Below are 16,161 nucleotides of genomic sequence, written 5' to 3' on the forward strand. Positions count from 1 at the left end.
ACGAGACTGAAGAACAAAATGACAGCAACTTGTCTGTTCCCCTTCCCCCAATTCCCCAGCACTGTTCCCATCCCCCCAATTCACCAATAAAAAAAATCTTTAAAAAAAAAAAAAAAATGAATGGGATGTGATGTGAGACTTATAACATGACTTATAATTTATTCCCAATCAAGCCAAAGAATGGCCCTGGCATTAGCTTGCTGGGAAGTTCTTCACTTAATTCTTAGATGGAGGAAGACAAAGAACATCACACAGGTTAATCTACCTTGGGATGCTAGGATGAGGACTGTTCAAATCTACTTATGAAATAAATGCTTTGGTATCCATTAAAAAACTAGAGATTTAGAGCCTAAGGAAAGATAGGGCCTGTCACTAAATATTGGGTTGTCGGAAAAGTCATGACGTATATTGTCTATGTCATTTATTTATAGAAAAAATGAAGATCAATCAATGATATATTGCCCATTTTGTTCGATAACCTTTTGCCATCTTTCAGTGAGCTTCATAATTCCTCGTTCACAGAAGGACCTGTCTTTATTTGCGAAAAACTGAACAAGGTGCTGATTTACAGCCTCATCTGAATTGAACATTATACTATGCAAGGAGTTTTAAAGAGAGCAAAACAAGTAGAAGTCTGATGGTGCAAGGTGAGGTGAGTATGGTGGGTGTGGCAATACATCCCATCCAAGCTCCAATAATTTTTGACAGGTGATCAAACTTTTGTGTGGTCTCACGTTTTCGTGATGGAACACAACTCCTTTACAATTAACAAGCTCTGGAGGTTTCTGGATGATGGATTCATTCAAACCGTCCAATTCCCGACAGTACACATTCGAATTGATTGTTTGGTTCCTTGGTAGGAGCTCAAAAAACACGACACCTTTAAAATTCCACCACACTGACAGCAAAACCTTTGTCTAATGAATGTCTGCTTTCGATGTCATTTGAGGCGAATCGTCACGTCGGGACCAAGACCGTTTGTGTACCACATTGTTGTCAACAATCCACTTCTCATCACCAGTTATCAGTCACTTCAAAAATGATCGTTTTCCTCACGTTTAATGAGCATATTGCAGATATTTATACGTGCCATCAAATGAACTTGTTTGAGTTCATGCGGTACCCAAATATCGAGCTTGTTTATGTATCCCAGCTTCTTCAGGTGGTTGTGAACACTTGAACGATTTTCAATGTTTCTGCAATCTCTCGTGTCATGTAATGTGCGTTTGACTCGATCAATGCCTTTATTTTGTTGTCATCAACCTCGGTGGGCCTCCCTGACCAAAGAGTGTCGTTGAGATCAAAATCACCAGCACGCAGCACGGGGGCCGGCGGAGTGGTGCATTGGTTGAGAGTTGGCTTGGGATGCCGGCTCTGAGCATCAGGGCCCTGGTTAGGATCCCACATGGGGGCCAGTGACGTTGCGTCCTCTACAGCTAAGATGGTGAACAACAGCTCAACCTGGAGCTGGGCTGCTGTGAGTCGCCAGCGACGGCGTGGGCTACAGTGGGGCTGGTAAGCAGCTGGCATGAGCTTTCATGAGCTGCCGTGAGCCACTGTGAGCGGCTGTCCAATGGCCGGCGGGTGACTGCCTCACCCGGGAAAAGCGCAATGATGGTGCTAACATGGGCCAGTGAAGCGACGTCCTCCACAGCTAGACTGAGGAACAAAAGGACAGCAACTTGTCTGTTCCCCTTCCCTGATTCCCCAATAAAATCTTTAAAAAAAGATAAATAAATAAAAAATCACCAGCTGGAATTTCGTGAACCATCATTGCTGGCACTGACGTTCTTGCAGAGCATTGTCACCGTAAACTTTATGCAACTTTTCACAAACTTGACGCACGTTCTTGCCTTTATGAATGTAAAACAGTAAAATATGGCAAAAATGCACAGTTTGGTCTTCCATCTTCAACTTGTTGTCAAGTCTCCAAAACTCAACCAAATCGCTCAATTTTTTTTTTAGAATGAAGCTAGAACTGTCAGCTGTCAAATGACATAGTAATAACATAGATACGAATGACTAGTACTTCCAAAAATGAACTAGTGACATCTGTTGCAAACTTGCGTCATGACTTTTCTGACAACCCAATAGATCCTTGTTTAGTTCCACCTATTGCTATATAGTCACATGCACGTATTTTGAAAATGATAATTAAGCTTTTTTGATACTGACTAAGGCACAACATGAACTCAATAGCTATCTTATAGTCGCTGCTTTCAATCTAGTTGCTGGGCGGGGGTGGGCGCAGACTGTCATGCCATGCGGGAGTCAAACCGGCAACCTTGTTGTTAAGAGCACACGCTCTAACCAACTGAGCCACCCAGCTGGCAATCAATCAATATCTTTCTTCTAAAGCAGTTTTCTTTCCATCACTTCTCCTATCTGCCTACAGGGTTGTTGGGGTTTCGATGAGAAAATGCATGTAAAGAGCTTAGCACTGTGATTAGAACAAAACTGGTGACTGCAAGACCTTAACTTTATTATTATTAAGGTTTGATTACTTTTTCCATCACTTATGCACAATAATGTGATAGGAAGGTCACAAAGTTTTATTTGTTTTACTTTCAGGATCGCTATTTATTACTCCTTTTAAAAACTGTTATTATGAGGGCGGGTTGGGTGGTGTAGTTGGGTGCTCCCCTCCAGCAACTAGACTAAAAGCGGTGACTGGACTTGGAGCTGAGCTGCGCCCTCCACAACTAAGGTTGAAGGACAACTTGACTTGGAGCTGATGGGTCCTGGAAAAACACAATGTTCCCCTCCTCCTCAATTTCCCAACACTGTTCCCTTCCCCAATTCCCCAATAAAATCTTTAAAAAAACAAAAAGAAACTATTATGAACAAGTCATACATATACAAAAATAGAATGCTATAATGAACTCAATGAACCCATTATTCAGATTTAGTAATAATGATCAATATTTAATCAATAATAATAATGATCAATATTTAATAAAGATCAGTATTTGGCCTTCTTTTCATTTATTCTCCTGTCTACTTCCCTCTCCAGAGTATGTTGAAGCAAATCCTAGACATCAACTCATTCATCAGAACATGAGGTTTTGAAGTCATACAGACAGGGGCTCTAATCTTATGCTTCCTTACTAGCAACATAACCTTGGGTGTGCTACTTAATCTCAGGATTTAGATGCCTAGCAGCCACTCAATGAAGCTATGATCACCTCCTTTCCCCTGGTTGGCTCTAATTGGTTTCAACATCTGCGATGTTTCTCTCAAAATGTAACCAGCTTCACTCTATTGCTTTTACCCAAATCTGTACTCCTTACCTTACTTCTGGATAATCCCAATAGCAACCTGGTTTCTCACCTCTTGCTCATCCCATGCCTGGGGTTTCTACTGTGGTTTGTTTATTTTAGGCAGATCACTAATCCTGCAAGATTTTACTCATAGTAAATAAAAAAGATCAAGGGTGAAACAAATATGGGAAAGACTGCAAAGCCTATCCTTCTCACAATGTACACTATATTAAAAAACTCCAAGAAATCTTGCAGTAATAGGTCCTGTTAAACACTACTTTACCTTCACTTATATGATCATGAAACTCTTTCACCCAACAATTAAGAACCTACAAAACTAGAGTTCCACAGAACATGAATGGGAAATACAGTGATATGCTAATGTCAAATCAGTACTCCTTAAGCAACGCCTTCATTGGGATACTATCAACTCAATAAAATTTCAAGAGCTCCTCCTTAATTATAGGTTTAAATTAACTTATGTTTCTTCTCACGTTTATATATGCCACAAACTGCCTCCCAAATTAGGATGATCTTTGTGTTATATGTCTGGATCGCTCATGTGTGTATTAAGATATTTTCAGTAATTATCTGTTGAATGATCATCAAGGCTGGACCGAACATGTGATTAATCTTGACCAGTAATAAAACTGCTCATGTTGCTGCTACTGTCGAGTCCTTGAGATATTTTACATTTCTTAGGAGTGAACACTAGAAGCTGGAGAGGATGTCTTTTTCTTATTTCTAAAAGGTCAAGAGTTCCTAAAGATTCCCTCTGACACATTCATACTAATCTTCTAGGTCAGTCATGGAGAAATGAGTTTATCATCATTCTTTACTCTTCTCTTGAGCCTCAGTCACCTCTTTTAAAAAATGAAGTTACTAATGCCTAAATGGCAAGCATATTATGAGGACTTAATGCAATACCTAGTCCAGGGACTGATACATGCTAGATATTCATGAGATGTTATTTTTCCTTGCCATGAAAAATAAAGCAGAATAAAAGGAAAAGAAAAGCAGGTAACATCTTACGTAAGATAGCTAGGGGAGACCTCTCTAACAAGGTGACATTTAGAAGGGAGTGAGAGAGCCACAAAGCCTACGGACAGTGTTTGTTACTAGTTAAGAGGAAAGCAAGTGCAAAGATCCTTAGGTATGAGTGCTTGCCTTGCTTGAGGAACAGCAAGGATGCCAATATGACTAGAGCTTATTGGGTACCAGGAAAGCAGCAGGAGCTGAGGTCAGAGAGTTAAGAGGGTGTAGGTGACGTCAAGTCATTGAGGGCATTGTAGGCTATTGTTAAAACTTTGGCTTTTATTCTAAGTGAGAGGAACAGCCGTCAGAAGGTTTTGAACAGAGACGTGACATGATCCTATTGATGTTTTAAAAAGATCATTCCAGTTGTTGTGCTAAAAATAGACTGGGGAGTAAGAGGAGGGAGGAACTAGAGAAACCAGTTAGAAAGCATTTTGATGAATTGAACTAGGGTGTAGTGTTAAGAAAAAATTGTATCTGCATTTATTTTGAAAGTGAAGACATGACTTGCTGATGGATTAGTTGTGGAGGTGTGAGAAAAAGAGAGGAACCAAGAATAACTCCAAGAATTTTGACATGAGTAACCCAAAAGTCAAAGTTGCCATTTACCAAGATGGGAAGACTGAAGAAAGACCAGGTTTGGAGGAGAGAAATTCAGGAGTTTAGATTTAGACATGTTATATTTGGCACACTTATTTTAAAGTCCTTGAAGCTGAGACCTACCTTAGTCTCAATGAGCTGTAACTGCCCCGGGTAGCCAGTGAATCACTATCATAGGCTAAGCGCATGGACTGTGGGCTCTGTGTTCTTCTCTGGCCAGATCATATGCTTATCATATACTGTATTCTATCATATACACGTATCATATCATAGACTGTCTCACACACATGTATCATACACTGATGCTGATACTGGGAGAGCTAATGAGAACATAGGGCTTAGGAAGTTGGAAACTGGTTAGGACTCCTTCCCTGTTCTGCACTAAAAGGCAGCTAATCCAAAAGCCAACTCCCAAAAGTAGCCTCAAGAGTCAAGACCACCTTGTGATCACATAAGAACGGAACTAGGATCCCCTGACTCAAGCCATGGTCATCCACTTTCTCTTCTAACTCTTGTAATTGAACATTTACAAAGCGGAAACTTTGTGTTAGCTGTCCTCAGCCTCATGTACTACTCCCATTCTTATGTCCTTAAACTGGGAGAGCAAGACTTCATTCTACTTTGCATTGGAAAAGCATAAATGAATATCCCTCTGGCTCTCACATTCCCAAGATCCATTAGCCATTAAGTGCATCCAAAGAATATGAGTTTTTGATATGTCAATGTCTAGAACCTCTACCTACTTACAGAAATTTAACCAAAGGGAATATATACCAAAATTCTGCTGTATGAAATCACTTCATTGTTGATCGTGAAAAAATTGGGAACAGTCCCTTTGTTCAATGAAGCAAAGACTTGGCAAATAAAAGAATACTAAGTGATCATCAAAAAACGATTCCATATAAGAATACATTAAAAAGTATTGAGTAAAATAAACAGATTACAAATATTATGTATAACATGACCCCCCGTTTTGTTAAAAAAAGTGCATGTATATACTAGAAGTTAAATATGATTATATATGATCAGCAAAAATAACAGTGATGTTACCTCTGGGTAGAGGGATTATAGCTAAATTTTCTTCTTTTTACTTGTCTATAATGAATTTATAGTCAGATTTTCTACTAAGAACAAGTTTTAAAGTTTTTATATTCAATATAAAATCTCATATTTGCAGTTTATGTTTGAAATTTAGTTTTTACTATCTGACTTAAAAAAACAACAACCTACTTATATCTCTGTACCCATACTTCATATAGGTCAAAAGACTTCCTCCGTAGAAGCCATTTGTGGACTCTTCCCCCAAAGCCTCTCTCCCAGGGGACATGACACTAACAACGCCACAGAAAGCTCAGTCAAAGGGTTCCCCTGCTCAGCACAGGAGACTCTGCTCCTAGGGTCTGTGGGTGCTACTTCCCTAGCCTAACAACTGCTACACAGGAATGTGAAGCAGAATGAAACGCCTTCCTCTCTGCACCTGGCTGAAGACCCAACTGTTAAGCAGAGGCTAAGAGTTGCATAGTCCCCACCAGGGCAACAGGCAATGGGCTTTGTTTTCTATAAACAGACAGACAAGAAAAAAGTTCAAGTTAAAACACAGTCCTCAGAGGAAGAAAAATAGAAACCAGGCAGCGGGGAATGCTTCATATTCCTAAAAGCTTTTTTTGTAAGTTAACACATGGTGTCTGCTTCTCTCTAGTCACCTATTTATCACTCTCCTCCTTAGAGAAGGGAAAAAGCCCTGGCTGTTTTCCTAGTGCAGAGTTTTGTGGCTGGGGGGAAGGAGGAAAAGGGGGAGGAAGGAGGGTGCTTTAAGCATGATGCAAACCATTTGGAGTTGAGTGAGAGCACTGCCAACACAAGCTGGACTATTTAAACAAGTGAGGAAATGATCGTATATACAACATGCCAGCAAGCACACACACACACCAAAGGAAGTCGAGAGGCCTTTTTTTTCAGGACACAGAGCTAGATGTCAGCGGCTAAAAGGTCGATATTTTCCCTTAACACCCTTCTCAATGACTTAATCATGTTCCGTTTGCACAGAAAACTTCCCAAGAATAAAAAAGTCTGGAGAATTAAGAGGAAGGGTGAATGGGGAGTGATGTTTGGCCTGGGGCTGACCTTATCCGAGGTTTTCTCCACGTAGCAGGGGTCCTGAGGGGCAGCCAGCAAGGGGACAAAGCCCGAGAGAAGCCGGTCCTCTTCCAGGATAAGAAGGGTGAGGTCATCGTCCGGGTCCTTGTACAGTGGCACCTCAGACTGATTCACCGCAGTCAGTATATTACAGAAATCAGCCAGCATCGACCACACATCCACAGCAACCCTGTGAGAAATAAGGTAAGAAAAGAAGAGCAGCTCTAAAGAGGGACCAGTTAAAGTACACTAAGCACTTTGAGCAGAATGGTACTTGTGGCAAATGTTATCTACTGCTGGCATCTGCCAGGAAATCTTACCCCAAAAGTGAGGATACAAAATTGTACCCATGGCAGCAATCTGGTGAATGCGTGTTCATCCATGCAAAGTTGAAATTGATTAGGGGGAGTTTTTAATCCTAACCAGAGAGGGAAAAGAATTTAGAGAATCATTTGCCTAATGCAGGTCCTGTCACCTTTCCAGATAGTGTGCCTGCGACACTTACTCAAACACTCTAGACACCCAGCGCCTGAGGCAGCTCCCAGAATTCCCCCTCTCCTGTTTAGCCAAGTATATGCCACACAGACAGCAACAGAGTGCCAATCTCCCTCCTCTTGCACAGCCAGAGGGGCCAGTCACACTATGAAGAGAGTCATGTGGGCTTCCCCCTACCCCCCAATGCTTTAAAATTTCTTCCTATATATAAGCAGGAAAACACACACACACACCCAACAAAAACCTCATTCCTGGCCTGCCAAGCTTCCTATGCATTGAGCAGATGAGCCAGTATCAGAGCTGTCTTGGCTACCTATTCCCTCTCCTTTCCCTCACTTGTGGAAGGTGAGATAAATGGTAATCGTTCTGGTTTGCCTGGGGCTGTCCCAGTTTTATTTTTAATTATTTATTATTTATTAATTTATTTATTTGACCCAGTTTTAGCACTGAAAGCCCCACGTTCTCAGAAACACCTCAGGCATGGGTAAACAGGGATGGCTGGTCATCCTAACTGCCTCTCACCAGGTCCTGGTTGAACTGAGAAGAAACCTTGAAAATGCAAAGGCTGGTTCTCCCCTGTTCAAACTCCAGGGCAGAATTATAAAAAGGTTCATTTTTCTGTCACCGTTTGTCAAAAATCTACTATGGTTCAGATCTCTGCTTTGGTGGGCGCTAAGGATCCTTACAGCTTTCTTTTTTCCATCCCAGGACATACATAGCTCAAATAGCCAAACTGTGGTCAGACCCAGGGCCTGCCAAGTCTACAGACTTGGCTTTCTTCCCTAGAGGACCACCTAACCAGGGAGTCTGGAACAGGCAGTACCCTATGGATGCTAAGCTGTACTCCAAAAGAAGTGAGACCCATAAAAGAATTACAAAGGAAAGCTTTACAACTAGGTTCAAGAGGTGGAGTGGCAAGAGGCAAGAAGCAAAGAGAGCTATACGAATGAGCTACATCCTGGAATCTTCCCAGATGAGTTACTGCGCATGAGCCAAATCTATTAGGGAGGGGCCTCAGATCTAAGCAATTTGTTTCTCCTGGAGAGTAGGAACCTTTGGGAGATGGCAGAAAGGAGGGCATTCAAGGGACATGCCACTGAAGGTGATGCTGGAGGAGAAAATGGGGTAAAGGTGTGGGGACTCCCTGACTGGCTCCAGGTGGAAGGAGCCTGCGCTGGTTTATTTACTGTAATCACTGCACTAGGAAAAGGCAATGAAATGAAACATCTTGTTTTCAAGAGTGTCCTGGGAACCAGGCGGAACACAGCCCCATTAATCACACAACGGCACATAATCAACACACGTGTACTGCAGAAGTAACTCGCTTCACAGGCTTTGCCCAGGAAAAAGAACATGATTGGGAAGAATCACCGGAGGGACGCGAGTTTTTTAAAGCCTCTCTCTGCACAGACACCAACAACCAGACTCATTCACAAAGCTCCATCTTTTGGCTCAGCCGGGTTTGGCTGTCAGAAATGTTTAAATATGGAAAAAAATAAACAGTTGCAACACGTTTCTGTGCAGAGATCTGCCTGAGCCCCTTTGTGATGTAATGGGAAACGCGGCATTCAGGCTACCAGCTGTAGAATAAACAGAACTTCGAGGGTTAAAAGGAACTGAACTTTCCACGACCCCATCTGCAGAGAAGAAAATAATAAGAGGAATGATGCACTGCCCCACAGCTCTGATAGTTTATCCTCCGGTCCGGCTGCAGAGACAAGCACCGGATGTGATAGGGCTGCTCAGGGCCGCCTCCGAGGTTAGCGCTGCCCATGGGAGACGCACAGGGAGGCTCTTCCAGCTCCCCACTTCCTCCCCCAGTGCCCTGCTGGCCACTTGAGCCCACTGCCTGAGTCCGATCCCACAGCGCTGGTGAGCTCTGGCCAACAGGCATTGCTCGGCTGCAGAGCAGCAATTTGGAAAATAAACAGGAAAGACGACAGTGAGAAGGAAGAAGGTGAAAAGTCTCCCAGCTGAATTCTTGGCTTGGGGGCCTTGGTTGGTGCTGTGCAGGTCAAGGCTGCTTCAGGATGTAGTTGGGGGTGGGAGGTGTGGGCAATAGCATCCCCAGCCAGGGAGAGGCAGCAGAAAATTACCCACGGCTGCCACAGTGGGAGGCCCCACATCCCTCTCTCATCCTCCCACCCCTACCATCTTGGATCCAAGATGAAGAAATATGTGGTACCATGTGGTTCTCATTACCATGCTCCCCTGTCCCTGAAGGCTCAGATAAACCAAAACTGACCCCTCCCAGAGACTGCTGGCCATCACTAGGGACCCCTGTCCACATTTGCCTTTTGCCCATTACCACCCACCTTGTGCCCAAACCTGAAGACTCACTGCAAAAATAAAGTAGATGAGAGTTCCTACCTCAGTGTGGATTTTTAAGACAGCAGCTGGTGCCAAAAGACAGGATGTATCTTGAGTTCCCAACTCAGAAATATAAAGTGGCCCAAGGGCCAAGCTACACTGAGCACGACCAAGGGAATACAAAAAATGCTTCAATGATAGATCATTTCTGCCCTGATCCATTCAGACTGGTTTTGTGTTTTAACTCTGATTCTGAGTAGCTGCTTTCTTCTGGTATCTCTGGATTGCCCAAGATTACTTCACATTTCATCATCAATTATCTCCTCCCTCAGCACCACAGACAAGAACACAACTAACTAGGCATCCATGGGCCATATGGTGACTCTCCACAGAGGGCGGGGGTGAGGGGAGTGTTAGGAAACTAATGCTAAAAAGGAAGAGGTACTTTGAAAAACTAGGTGAGATGCCTGAACTCAAAAGTTAAGATATTTGCAAAAGGATGAGGTAATTCCTGGAACTTGGGCAAAGTCACCTCGGCTTACCCCAGTCAGGCCTCTGGGCTGACAGGTCAGTTCCATGGGTGAACACAGGGTTTCCTGAGTAGAAGGGGAAAAGCTTAGCTTTTTCCTGCTCTAGTTCCTTATCCCAGTTAGGAGTGCCTTCCAACCTTCACCCTACAGCAGCCCTTGAATTCTAAGGATTCAAGGTTGGTCTGGGCTAAGGGGCCCAAAGTCAAATTCTGGTGGCTATGAGGAACTTTAAACAGCTCCCAATCTTTCAGAAATGCTTAGGAAATGACTCCTCAAAAGGTTTTTCAGATAATGGCAAACCACCTTTGGTGCTAAATGGACCCTCTAGAGTGGTATGGGTTCAGGCAAGTCCCTCGGGCTTGTTCTGGTCCCAACTCATATTCTGGGGAAGCTCCCAGAGCCCAAAAAATCCCACTAACATTAGGGTGCATTCTTCATCTAGCAGACACAAAGCAGCCAGAGAATATGAAACTGCGTCCAATGAGTCCGTTTATGGCTCTCAGAATGGTGGCAAGGGAGCCTCTTAGCAGCTGTGATGTGATTAGTGAGCAGGGATCAGCAGTTGTAGGGTGACCCAGTGGCCCAACCCCACAGAACACACCACACACCAGGAAAGCAGACCCCTGGCTGGAGTCTGAACACCAGATCCTAGCTTGGGACAGAGCAGCAGTGGCTAGTTAGAGGTATGCACTCAGGACCAAGGCTCACTCACTTCCCCACAGACATGCATTTACTTACTCCACCAGGAAAGGAAAAAAATAAGAGTTAATTTACTTTTTATTGCCTCAGAATTCCAAGGTTTAATGTAGCTGTCAGTTTGAGTGCAGTGCAGCTGCTGGCCGATACAATGCAGCCCAGGCCAGCCCAGGTGACTGGGGAAACACATTTCACAGAAATGAACCAACACACACTCTTGCTGGTTGTTTGGGGGATATTGACTTGGGGAATCAGATTAACCCTTCAGGCTGGGGTTAGTTCTGCAAACAGCATTAGAAAATGCAGCTTTAGTCCAAGGAACTGAGAAGCCCTGGTCTCAGGTGGACCAGTGGATTTCTGTGTTTCTACAATTTTGGGAATTTTCTCACACAAGATGTTATTCAGCTACAAGATGCTCTGAAAGATTAAGGTCTGAGATATGTGAGGCTAGTAATACCACAACAACCTATCTCCTTCCTAGAACTCGGAAAAAAGGGCAGGTCTGCCAGCTTTATAGGGAAGAGGTCAGGTAGGAACCTTTCTGCAAGCTCCATCCAGGGCGGGACTGAGGGAGGAGACAGTTTGGAGAGTGGAGCACTCAAGCCCCACCAAGGCTCAGGCCATCCTTCTGGCGAGTCTAAGGAAGACTGAGCCCTCACACACCCCTTCATATTTTTACTGGGGGAACAGGCTGACTGGTGATTAATATCAAGTACAATGACCCCATGTTACAAGCCTGCAGGGGCCTGTGGAGGTGGCCATTTCCTGTGTAATACCAGCTTGTTTAAACACTAACATTCAAACTCCACAGCTGCAGAACAAACCCGGAAAGAGTTGAGTGAGAAGAAGCCTTGCATTGTGTTTTGGAGCCATGGAAGATCAGAGAAGTAGTACAGATGGGAAACGAGTTGGGTCTTTTGGTTCCTGGGGTGAGGAGCTCTGGAAATATAGCCAAGATGGCATGGAAACTATGAAGCTGAAAAAGAGAAAGCCTGTGGACTATAGACACAAAGGGAAAAGACAAAAGGCCATAACAAGAGAAATGGTCTTATGATACGCAATATCCTCTTTTTAAAACTTCTTTGCCTATGGACCATTATACTCCAGCCCACAACTCTCCACGTAAGGTTCAGTGGCCAAAATGAGACCACTGCAGCCCTGGGGAATTCCCACCCAACTGGAGAAAATCGCAGGAGGTACGCGGAAGAGCAAAAATGGTCCTGAATCCAACAAGTCAACTTGGGCCCTTGGGAGAGTGCCCAACTTAAATTAATTTTACTCAATAGGGCAAATCAAATTCTGAAGCTCAGGCACCCACACCACTCCAAGTACATAACCTTCTCCATGTTCTAAGCAGTACAGCTGGAGTTCTATGGCCAACAACAGGTCACAGTAACCTCATTCCAGGATTTCTCAAGTACTTCTAACTGTGCCTCCCTCAACCTCTATCTAGCTCAGTGCCTGATTTGATTTCAGTTCTCCCAAGCTACGCTCATATGTATATCCTCTGTTACATCACTATGGTGTGTTAAACCCATCAGCACTGTGTGTTTGGGAAAGAGCAGCCCCCAGGGGACTTCGACATCTCCACGGCATGAGTGGAGCCCTCGGCGGCCTCCCTGGTGCGGATTCTCACGGTTCCTGCCTGTCTAAATTTTTAGCTGTAACCACTCCAACACGTCTTCTTAGTTTAGCACACACTGGACCCAAATAACCTCAACCCAGAGCTGGAAAGTCCTCTCCCTGGGGTCAGCTGCTGTACCCTGCTGGGGTCAGACTGGAGCCTTAGACCAACACCCCTTCCTCTCACAAGGAGTCCTGTGGGAGGAGTGGGGAGGGGACAGAGGCTCCTGCCGTGGGAGAGATCACGTGTGCCCCACACTCAGCACTTGGAGGAAGAGGAACCCCCTGGTGCCAGGCTGTAGTGCTGACGCCCTAACACGGAGCCAGGGAGACTGGGTGGGGAGCCAGGGTAGCAAAGGGGCTTCCCACAGTCACCACCACTTCCTTCAGGGAAGTGCTGATGGACTATTACTTAGTGACCTCCTAAAATGCCCTTTTGGGAAGACGTATTAAGCGTCCTTGAAGGGGTGCTGATTAGACTTGGGATTAGTTCTTATTTCAGAGCTGCACTACGAGGGTGAGTGAAATAGCTGTTTTTTAAGTCAAGAATTTCTATCTCATCCATAGGGTCAACACATGTAGGCTCTCTGAGGAAATGAACTTACTGCATACCCCTTATATATCCCTATGTCTCCCTATGTAACAGCACCTCCGAGGGCGCCCTACAAGTCTTTTCCAGCATGCTCTGTAGACTATACAAGACAAGCCATGGAAAAGCAGCAAGTCCAGGAATTTCTGGAGTTTTTTTTTTTTTTTACAGTACTCCAATCCAACAGTGTGATAAATGCATCCGAGCTACAATTAGGAAGATATATAGCATCAGAATGCGAAGGTCTGGGCAGCCTGGTGAAACGCGGGCTCTCCAGAGCCCCAGCTATGTTTCCCATTATGTAACCCTGGTCATGGGCAGACAGCCAGACTCCAAATGAAAAAGAGACTCTGGCTTGGCACTGGTTCTATTTTCCTATCCTCATTCGGGGTCAGCGCAGTGTCATACAGCTGCAGAGAAAGCTCTGGGGATTAAACCTGGGAAAGCCTCCAAGACCAGGACCTGGGTTCAAGTACCAGCTGAAAGCAATAAACCAACTGCCACAGCTGGGCTAGGTTTGGATGTTCTCAAAGTCCCCTGACTCTTTCACTTACTGAGAACTAGAGATCAAGATGAGGGAAGATTTGGCTTCAGCAGAGACTATGAAATGAGGTAGGCTGTCCTACTGCCCTAGCCTTGCCAAAGGTCCTGGGATGCCAGGGGTCACTGCACTTAGGCTTTTGGAAGACTGTTGCCCTGCTCCTCTCCATCACCTGACATTCACAACTTGACTCATGCTCACTTGGTAAAGTGGGGAATAGCTGCCTCTCCCTTCTAACAGGAAGCCTGGCACAGAAACGGTGCTCCCCCCTCCTCTCTCACGCCCCACAAGTAGGTGGCCCCTCCAAACACTGTGGTCTGTTCTAAATAGACCAAAGCACTTGACACTGTCTCTTACAATGGCCCAAGGCAACTTTCCACACCCTGCCACAATCCTCTGTACCGAAATCTCCTGGGATGGAAAGCCATCTTATTACAACTCCTAACAGGTACAAATGGGAAATTCACCTACTTATATGCTGACCTACTTATAGGCTTACTACGTACCACTGTGTGGGAAGGCACTAATGGCCCTGAAATCCTGCCCCTTTCACTCTGCACTGTCAGTGATGTTCTGTCATCATCACCCCAAGTGTTGCACCTAAGTGGCTACTGCCTGAGAAAAGTAGATCTGACCAGAAAGAAGAGGAATATGGGCAAGAGGAGAGAACCAAGGAGACTGAGGAAGAGCTCTGGAATTCTCCTAGGAAAGTGGGGGATGCTGCGAAATGATTCTCTAACTGTACAAGGAGAGGCAGTAACAAACTAGAGACAGGGAGCAAGATTACATAAGGGTCCAAGTGTGTCAGAGAGACAATCTGGGGATGCCGGTTTCTGGCCACCTCATCTTAGGATCAATGAGGAATCTGTCTTCACAGAAAACAAATGCAGGCAAAGACCAACGAAAACGTACAAAGCAGAGGCGTTAAGTGGAAGCCATTTCCTTCCTATTCTCCTGAGAACATTCCTAAACCCTCCAAAATGAAGATCACACAAGGACCTTAAGAGTGTCAGAGGGATTACTATTCTGACATCTACAGAACTATCTGGAGTATGTTAATCTTTACGGCCTTAAAGAAAAGGCTCCACTATATGAAAGCTCAGTAGGCATAAGATGCAACTTTAAAACCAAGAGAACCACCATACCTTGCCAATCTTTCAACCATAGTATTTACTCAGTAAGTGTTAGGCAGATACATGAGAAACCTGAAAGGAGGGAGCTAAATTCATATTCTACTTTTCCAGTGCTTGGATCTGAAATCTATGAGGTAGAACTACCCTCAGTGGTGGTCAGGTTAGGTTTGCTCTGTCCAACAGTGGCACCAGCTCTCAAACCGCCAGGCCTTGTGGTCAGGCCCCAGGACAACAAAGCCCCTCCTTTATGCTTAAACTTGCATTCCAGAGACAACCAGATGCTGTTCCTGATTGCAGAGAGACAGCACAGAAGGGGACTCTATTCCCTACCACACTGACTTCTCTCGTCTAGGCTGGATTCATCAGAGAGTCAGTGGTGCCCACAGCTTGTTTACTGGGCAATCAGATTCAATATACTATTTGGTCAGAGTTCCTTCCCCTGTGAAGAAGTCTAAAAAGACTAAGCAAATATGACTCAAGAGTCCCAACCCCCTCTGCCTCTCTGTAGCCCAGGAAGTGAAGCCCAGCTGGGGATGGCTGTAGCTCAGGACCACGTGCCCAGCTGCTGATTGAGCCCTTGCCCAAAGATGGGCAGCAGCTCGCATAAGCCGGCAACGGGCCATTTGCTACAGCATCCAAAGAGAAATCAGACTCAGCACCTCAAGCAAATGAGGCCCAGCACTTCCTGTGTGAGCTTTCCATTTCCTCAGCCAAACAAAAGCCAAAGGGAGCAAGAGAGGGAGGAGGGATGAAGGGAGCCGGCTGCAGAAGAGAGTTAACAGGCCTGATGGCCCAGGATATGGGTAAACAGGGGCTGGAGGGACTGTACCTAAGGGACTTGTGGTAGTGAGGTGACCCAGGGAAAGCCCAAGCTCCAGGGACAGATGGTCTGCCTCCCCACCCCCTGAAAGGAAGGGAGGAACACTCTGTGATTCTTGCGCATGCTCAGAAGCAGTGGCTTCGGGTATTTGGAGAGCTGAGCCTTTCTTTGTCATTTTCTTTCCAAAACTGCAAATCGCCTAGTTGGCATTATAGATTAATGGCCTGAAAAGTTTAAGGCTGTCCATGTTAACTCTGTGGGGAACACGGCTGGGAAACAGCTGAGCCCTAGCCAGAAGATCTGTCAGTTCCTTTGTGTGGCCCCAGCTGCCCAGCTCAGGGCTCAACCCTGGCTCATGAGACCTCAGCCTGGAGTGCATTCTGGAAACCTAGG

General features: G+C 44.9%; 1 protein-coding gene across 3 annotated transcripts in view; it reads right to left on the bottom strand.

Moving 5' to 3' along the window:
• Positions 1 to 16,161, bottom strand: part of SMG6 (SMG6 nonsense mediated mRNA decay factor) — a 216,949-nt gene that overhangs the window by 91,530 nt on the left and 109,258 nt on the right. For all 3 annotated transcript variants that reach the window (XM_019650413.1, XM_019650411.1, XM_019650412.1), the window contains one exon: positions 7,020 to 7,221. In XM_019650413.1, coding sequence (XP_019505958.1) covers positions 7,020 to 7,221 — 202 coding nt within the window. The remainder of the gene's footprint in view (positions 1 to 7,019; positions 7,222 to 16,161) is intronic.

This window comes from Hipposideros armiger, unplaced genomic scaffold (genome assembly GCF_001890085.2).
Source record: "Hipposideros armiger isolate ML-2016 unplaced genomic scaffold, ASM189008v1 scaffold_141, whole genome shotgun sequence".
NCBI lineage: Eukaryota > Metazoa > Chordata > Mammalia > Chiroptera > Hipposideridae > Hipposideros > Hipposideros armiger.